The following is an 8,246-nucleotide window of genomic DNA, read 5'->3' on the forward strand; positions in this document are numbered from 1 at the left end:
CGAGCAGAGAGCCTGATGCGGAGTTCCATCCCAAGACCCTGGGATCATGACCCCAGCTGAAGGCAGAGGCTTTAACCCACTGAGCCACCTAGGTGCCCCTGCTCTGCCTACTTATGCTCTCTCTCTCTGTCAAATAAATAAATAAAATCTTTAAAAAACAAAACAAAAACACAAAGTGCTGCTGTAGACACTCGCACACAGGTTTTTGTGTGAGTGGATGCTTCATTTCTCTTGGGTATATACCCAGTTGGGGGACTGCTGGACCACACAGTATATCCAAATGTCGGACTGTGTCTGACCTCTTGAGGAGTTTCTTTCCCTTTTAATTTTTTAAAGTTTTTTAAAATTATTATTTATTTGAGACAGAGATAGAAACAGAGAGAGTACAAGAAGGCGGAGCAGCAGAGGGAGAGGGAGAAGCAGACTCCCCACCGAGCAGGAAGCCTGATGCAGAAATCAATCTCAGCACCTCAAGATAATGACCTGAGCTGAAGGCAGATGCTTAATTGACTGAGCCACCCCGGTGCCCTTTCTTTCCCTTTTAATTCTTAATATTGTTTGTTTGTTTGTTTGTTTGTCCTTCTCTCTCTCTCTCCTCCCTCTGTTTAAAGAATTCTTATTGGCAGAGGTTTTTCCATGTCTCCATAATTAATCTTTCTTAAATAACAAACTTTCAGCCTTATTTGCTTTTGTATTTCATTACTCTCTGCTCTTTATCATTTCATTCTTTGTGTATTTGATGGACATGTTTATCCTATTTCTAACTTCTTACATTGAAATACCTAACTCATTCGTTTTCGGCCTTTCCTGTTTCTTGAAAAGTGTTAAGACTCTAGCTATATATATTTGGCTAGTGGCTACTGTTTTGAACCTCACACATATAGAACATTGCCCAGAAGCTTCTAGTAAACCAGCTGGGATGGGGTGCCTGGGTAGCTCAGTGGGTGAAAGCCTCTGCCTTTGGCTCAGGTCATGATCCCAAGGTCCTGGGATCAAGCCCTGCATCAGGTTCTCTGCTCAGCAGGGAGCCTGTTTCCCTTCCTCTCTCTCTGCCTACTTGTGATCTCTGTCTTTCAAATAAATAAAATTTAGAAAAAAAAAAAGATAAACCAGCTGGGAGAGTGGAGTTGGGCCCATTTCCACCCTCTTGGATCTGGTTGAAAGGGTCTAGGAGGCACAGCCTTAAATCTTTCAAAGTCGTAATAAAGGGTCTTACAGTTGGTTGTACTTTTGACTTGCTCTTGACCCCATGGCCCAGGAATCTGTATTTTAACAGATAGATTAGGTACATTTGTTGAGCTCAATCCACCGATCTGTGTGGAAGTCCCACGTCCAAGCCCCATCCTGTTGGATCAAGTTACACCTCGGCCCCTTGACTCCTGTGTCCCCTGGCCCACCTTCCCACAGCAGCCAGAGTGACCTCCGAGGAAGGCAAAGCTGATTTGGATGTCCCCCTGCCTACAACCCATCAGAGGGTCTCCTTGCTGTCCTCAGATTAAAGACACAGGCAGTAGCTGGCTGACAGACCTGCCCGAAGCACTGGTCATGCCAAGGGGTAAAGGGCAATTTGCCTGTAGTCACCACTCGAGATCCTCATCTCCTGAGGGCAGGCAGGGTCCCGTCCCCCAGACTACCAGGTGCCGGGCACAGAGCAGGGCACCATGTCTGTGGACTGAATGCCCCAGACAGCGACGCTGGGCTGCCAGCCGGGCAGGGCTGGCTCAGTCTGGGTCGGCCCTGTGGGCTGGGTGTGGGCAGGTGCCAAACTGGGGCCTTGCTGGGCAGTGGGGGCCATGGAGGGAAGGAGGCCAGAGCTCCCTGGGGAGGGGAAGCTGCCGCCTGCCTCCAGCAGCCTCGGGTGACCAGCTGGCTCACGTGGCTCAGGTGAACGTGTCCTTCTCGCTGTCCCTGGAGCTGCTCTCCTATCAGAAGCTGCCGGCTGACCAGACGCTGCCCGGGGTGGACATTCAGCAGCGCACCAGCGGGGAGAAGGAGATGGTGTTCACTCAGAACCTGCTCCTGGAGCATACCAACCAGACCACTCAGGTCAGTCCCGGGCGCCCCATGTCCGAGAGGACAGAAATGGGCCCGACTCCACTCTCCTGGGTCAGAGGGGGACAGACCCCACCGGGTCTTCAGAAGTGAGGAGCCCCAGCCCTCGCCCCGAGGGCCTGGTCTGCCCCGGAAGAGGCCTTTCCCTGGAGAGAGGAGGGTCATCCTTCCTTACCTGTCTCAGCACAGAACCAGGTGAGGTGCTGGAGGGTGGGAAATAGGGAAGGTTTCCTAGAGGAGGTATGCGGCCTATGAAGCCTCCCAGCTGGAAAGTCCAGGCGAGAAACAGAAAGGAATAGCCTAAGGGGTGGATTCTAGGGAAGCTGGAGGAAGAATCCTTTTGTGACCAGGCAGGCCCTCCAGCCTGGTCCTTGGGTGCCTGCTGGGGCTCGGGGGTTGGGAAGGCTGAGGTGATAAGGTGTGTATGGCAGTGCCTGAGGCAGATGTGGGGGGACCCCCGGCAGCTTGGGCAGGTGGGAGCACAGGTGGGGCCTAAGGCCAAGGGAAGACGTGAGATGGCCCAGAGCCCAGGAGGAGCAGAGGGCTGGGCCTTGGGCCCCCAGGGGATGGGGGCAGAAGGGGAGGTCGGCCTAACCAGGGAGAGAAACCACAGGGCTTGATCAGGGCAGGGGACATGGGGTGGAGGGAGAGCAGATAGTGTCTTCCGGACCCCTTATCAGCGCAGACCCCCAACAGCCCTGGTTTTAGATGCTGGTGCCAGCCCCGTTCCTGCCTGTGTGCTCCTCCGAAGTGTCAGGACTTGGGGTCAGCAGGGCCCAGCGTCCCTGAGACCCTGGCCCGGAGCCCGGATGGAGGGGATGAAGCCCCACATTCCAAGTTCTGTCCCCCATGTGGCCGTGCCCGAGCTGCAGCTCTCCACCAGCTGGGTGGACTTCGGGATCTGCTTTGTGAACCAGGGATGGGTCCGGGAGGTCTACCTCATGAAAATGAGTGGCTGTCGGAGCTACTGGGCTGTGCTGATGAGTAGGCTGTACCTGCCCCCCATGTCCTGTACAGGCTGGCACCACCCAGGGGGGCCTGCCCATGGCCAGTTCCCAGACCCCAAGGGATCCCAGGATAGCCTCGCCCCATGGCACTGGGCTGGACCAGAGAGGCACGCCTGAGCTGTGGGGCGGGGGGCTCTCTGGGGCTGCACACGGAGCTGCCTATGCTCTTGTGAGCTCCCTTCCCTCAGGACAGGCCAGCAGGAGCCAGACAAGGACCCTGCAGCCTTCAGGGTATCTCCAAACAGCAGGCTGCTGGAGGTAAAACTGGTCAACGGGCCCCCAAATACCATCACCCTTGGGTCCCAGGCCCCCTTCCTAACCTCACCCCCCACCCCCACTCCCCATAGGAGTAGTGAGCTACGGGAGTCCAGGCTGGTGGTGGAAATTGTGCTCGGTGAGAAGGCCTGCACCCTGCAGCTCTGGGACCAAAGCTCCACCAGCTCTGAGGCTCTTGCCTGCACCCCAGCCCTAGTCTCCCAGAATTAGAAATAAAACACTCCCCAGAGATCAGAAGTAGCTCTGCTAGGCAAGTGGCTGGAGCAGACCACAAACTGGGGAATGAATTAGCTGGTATCTCAGACCAGTACCTACTCTGAATAGCTCCCAGGATGGAGGGGCATCTTTCCAAAAAGGCAATATTTGGTAGAACTTAAGATCCAGAGGAGGAAAAAAAAAAAAACCCAACTTCTAGGAAAAGAAAAATTGCAAAGCACTTCTTTAATCTGATTAAGGCTATCTACAATAAATTGACAACAAACATCATACTAAGTGTTAAAATGTTTGTTGAATGTCTTCTCAGAAATCAGGAGTAAGACAAGGATGCCTGCTCACACCACTTCTGTTCCATTTTATAATGGAGGAACCAGTGAGAGTCTAGTAAGGGGAGAAAAGGAAATATAAAACCTAAGTATTGGAAATGAAGAGATAATTTCTTTAGTAAGACTATGGATATAAAATTCATATACAAAAGTCAATGGCATGGCCATCTACCAGCAACTAATAGAAAATGAAATTAAAAACAAAAACCAAAGGTAGTATTTACGATAGCTTCAAAAAATTAAGTACCCAAGGAAAAATAAAAAGCATACAGGGCCCCATAAAGAAAACCATAAAACTATCAAACTTTGCTGAAGAGCTTTAAAGAAGGCCTAAATAAGTGGAGAGATGATCTAGCATGTTCTTGGATTGGAATACTCAGTATTATAAATTATTCTATAGATTCCCCCCAATCCCAGTCCAAACTCCAACAGGTGTTTTTCATTTTTTGTTCTGCAACTTAATGAGTTGCCTCCAGGATCCATATGGAACTGCAGAGGGCAGAGAAAAACCTAGACCCTCTTAACAACAAACAATATAGGATGTCCTGGATATCAAGACTTTAATACACCACAGCACCCAAGAAAAAAAAAATGGTGTTTACACAGGAATGACAAACAGGCTAATGAAAAGAGAATCCAGACTCAGACCCACATATATGGTCACTTGATTTATGATGGTGCTGAGGACAGCTGGGGAAATCTTTTCAACAAGAGATCCTGGCAAAATTAGGTACCTGCATTTCTTGAAAAAAGGGAACTGTAAAAACATTTTGAGTGAAATGGCAAACCAAGTGGGAAAAGATATTTGCAACACATATACCTGACAACAGACTCATCTGGAACACATAAAGTCCTCCTGCAAACCTATATGAAGAACACACAGCCTAACACAAAAATGGGCAAAAGACTTGACCAGGTATTTCATAAAACAAGGACTCCAAGTGGCCAATAAGTTTATCAAGAGGCACTCAATCTCTTTAAGAATGAGAAAAATGTAAACTTAAAGCAAAGAGATACCATTACATAGCCACAGATTAGGTAAAACTTCAAGTCTGAAAATGTCAAGTATTATCAAAGAGGTGACACAGGACATTGTCTACCTCGCCTTTAAAAAGTGTACATTGAAGCAACTACTTTGGATGATGAATGGCTCGACAGGTCAGAGTTGAAGTGTTTTATACCCTACAACCCAGCAATCTCACTCCCAAATAGAGCCTAGAGAAATGGGTTTCTGTGCTCTAGGGCATAGTTACAAGAAAGTTCACAGAAGCTGTCTGTGTCCATTTGGACCTCTATAACAACATGCCATAGACCAGGTGTCTTACAAATAACAGAAATTTATTTCTCACAGTTCCAGGGGCTAGACACCAGCAGACTCAGTATCTGGGGAGGAGCCCTCTCCAGATTGCACAGGGCTGTCTTCTCACTGCGCTTCCACATGGTGGAAGGGACAAGTTAGACCTCAGCGACCTCTTTTAGAAGGGCATCAATCTCACTCATTTGTGCTCCACTCTCACGACCCAGAGGCCAGAGGCCCCACCTCCTAGTACCATCACTTGGGCATTAAGTTTTCAACATACTTTTCTGGGGCCACACAAACATTCAGACCACAGCAGAAACATTCATCACAGTACATGTCTAACTTTTGGAAACGCCCAGAATGTTTGTCAAGACTAGAGTGGATGGATACATTGTGGTCAATTCGAGATACTAGAATTCTCTACAGCCTATAAACAAAGTTTTTACAGGGCACCAGATGAATCTCAGAAGCCAGATGCAGGAATTTGAACTGTGTCTCCTCCTACCGTTCAAAACCCTTCTCCTGGGTCAAAACCCTTCTCCTGGGTCGTGAGAGTGGAGCACAAATGAATGAGGTTCATGCCCTTCTAAAAGAGGCCGCTGAGGGCTAACTTGTCTCTTCCACCATGTGGAGGCACAGTGAGAAGAAAAAAAAAGAAAAAGTGTTAAGACTCTAGCTATATTTCAACCTCTGTTGTCGGAAGTCGAGTAGTTTCCTTGGAGGAAGGGAAGGGGATGAACGGAGGTATCAGGAGGGAACCTTGAGGTGTTATTAATCTTCTCCATGTGGTTGATGGATAGCATGCGCTTGTGATAACTCATAAAATGGAACATTAACTGATTTATGCACTTCTCTGCATGTTATTCAATGAAGCTTGTAAGATTGGCATAAATGTAATTTCAGGCAAATTAGAATTGATGGCCAAAAGTATCAGTAGAGATGAGGGGTGCTATTTAACCAGCAGGAAAACCCACAGAGGATATGCAACAATTCACTTTCTTCAGTTGTATCTAATTTCACTTCTCTATTGTGTTTTTCAACTTCACTTGCGACATCATTCATTTCAAGGATTTATGGTGTCATTTTCCCAGTGAGTGTTTTAGGAGTTAGGTTGCTTCATCTCTTTGAACAACTTAAACACGTCAGTCCCTTTTCAGAGAGCCCTACCCCAGCTGGATGGCACACCGATGGTAAATCCTTGGGTTTATTGCTTCTGTCTCACACCAGTTTGTTTTGTCCTGTGCTCAGTAATTTTTACTTAAAAATTTATCTTGGGTGAGATACATCTTCCCTAGAAAGCCCTACAAGTCTTGGGCTGTTGTGGCCAGCATCTCTAGGAAATGGTTTAGTGTCTGCTTCTGCCAGGACCTTTCAAGGTCCACATCTTCTCACATTCATTTCTGGGCTTGGGGCTGGTATCCATGGAGCCAGGTCTCCCCTTGGGGCCAGCACCCGAGCCCCCTTCTGAGCTGCTTCAACCCTGCTGTCAGCTTATGGGCACTCTATACATCGTGAGCTTCACCCCTGTGGGGTTGGGGTTAGAGGCTGACAACGTAAGAAGCGGAGTCCCACGTGTAGGTTGCTGCCTGGGCAGTGGGAGAAATGGCCGAGCCGCTAGCTGAGAGACACAGACAACAGAGTTCCAAGTAAGCCAGTGATCATGACCTGGGCGCCAAAAGCCCCACGAAGTCACAGGCATCACAAGTTTGTGGGTGACATCGGGACACCCTGGCTGACAGGTTTGCTACAGATCGATTATATCATAAAGATACCAGATTCATAGGATCGGGCAATGCGCAGCTTCCTGCAATCTTGGCATTTAATTTTCAATATTTCACTAAGAAACTCATGTGACAAGATTGATGTAGGAGACCAATAAAAAAAGATTCTAGTTGAGTGATGTCTAATAGAAATAGAACTTGGAGCCACAAATGCAAGTCTGTGTAGTTTCAGATTTTCTGCCATTAAAAAGTTTTTTTTAAAGGTGCAATTAAATTTAATATTTTATCTACCCCATATATCCGAAATCTTATCATTTTTATGCACGACCAATATAAAAATGCTGACGAGATAGTCTGTTTCCTTTTGAATGAAATTTTCAGAATTAGTGGGTTTTTTACCCACACAGTATTATCTTATTGTGACTATCCACATTTCAAGCCCCCAACAGCCATATATGACTAGTGGCTATTGTGTGAGACAGTGTGGGTCTAGTAGGTTAAAATACATAATGTCAAATTCTGAGCCACATTAGCCACTGATAGGAAAAATAAACGAGATAGTTTTATCTGGAACTGAGGGACACATCCTGGCTATCTGTGGAAGATCTAAGTCACTTAGGGGTGGGCTGGGTCTTGCTGGCAGCCACAACTGAGGCCACCAGCTCCATCACACCAGCAGGGCCTGTCCGCTTTCTGTCCCTCTGTCCTGACCCAGCTCCTCCTCCTGTTCCCTGAAGCCTTGGTTGGATCCTTCCAGCAAAGTAGTTTGAGGTGACGTGTTTAAACATGGCTACTGTCTTGGTCATCACAGCCCACGGACAACGCCCCCCCATGACCCCCTGCCAAGAAAAAGCAAGGGAGGCCTTTAAAACATCCTGTCATCCAGTAAGCAGATAACTTGTGAGACCCCCTTTTCTGGGAACTTCAAGCCCCACCTGGGAGGCAATCCTGGGAAACTCGGTAAGAAACTGAGGGACTGGAAAATGATGCGGGCAGGAGAAAGTGTGGGTAATAGCTTCTTGCCGTGCCAAAGCTTGGGAACACTCCCCTGGAGCAGTGTGCTCGGACCAGATGCTAAGGGCCATCGCTGTGCACTACTCTCCAACCCTGCCCATGAGAGCTGCCCTTGCTCCCCTTCTCCATGAGGATGGGCGCTCTTCTGTCCCTCTCTCCAAAGCTCCCCCCCGCAAGCTGATGACCTCCCAAAAAACTGAGCAGAGAAAGAGGAGAAGGGCCAGGCTCTGCCCTCAGGACCCTGCACTCCCAGGGAGAGAGGATGTGGGGATAGGGGCCTAAGCCAAAGGTTTCCAGGTCTGGCTAATGGTTGAGGAGCCCTGGACCCTGTTTG

General features: G+C 48.6%; 1 protein-coding gene across 1 annotated transcript; it reads left to right on the forward strand.

The window, feature by feature from the left end:
* Positions 1-1,545: 1,545 nt before the first annotated feature.
* LOC125103000 (uncharacterized) lies at positions 1,546-3,531 on the forward strand. Its single transcript, XM_047734753.1, has 3 exons — positions 1,546-2,066; positions 2,891-3,036; positions 3,407-3,531. The coding sequence occupies exons 1-3, from the start codon at positions 1,546-1,548 to the stop codon at positions 3,529-3,531; spliced, it is 792 nt and encodes a 263-aa protein (XP_047590709.1).
* The last annotated feature ends 4,715 nt before the right edge of the window (positions 3,532-8,246 follow it).

This window comes from Lutra lutra, chromosome 1 (genome assembly GCF_902655055.1).
Source record: "Lutra lutra chromosome 1, mLutLut1.2, whole genome shotgun sequence".
NCBI lineage: Eukaryota > Metazoa > Chordata > Mammalia > Carnivora > Mustelidae > Lutra > Lutra lutra.

Bases quoted from the DNA above. Each gene is read 5' to 3' on its own strand.
- LOC125103000 (XM_047734753.1), top strand. From the start codon at position 1,546: ATGCCAAGGGGTAAAGGGCAATTTGCCTGTAGTCACCACTCGAGATCC. The intron at 2,067-2,890 runs GTCCGAGAGGAC...CCACATTCCAAG, and splicing joins GTCAGTCCCGGGCGCCCCAT to TTCTGTCCCCCATGTGGCCG. The intron at 3,037-3,406 runs GTAGGCTGTACC...CACTCCCCATAG, and splicing joins CTACTGGGCTGTGCTGATGA to GAGTAGTGAGCTACGGGAGT.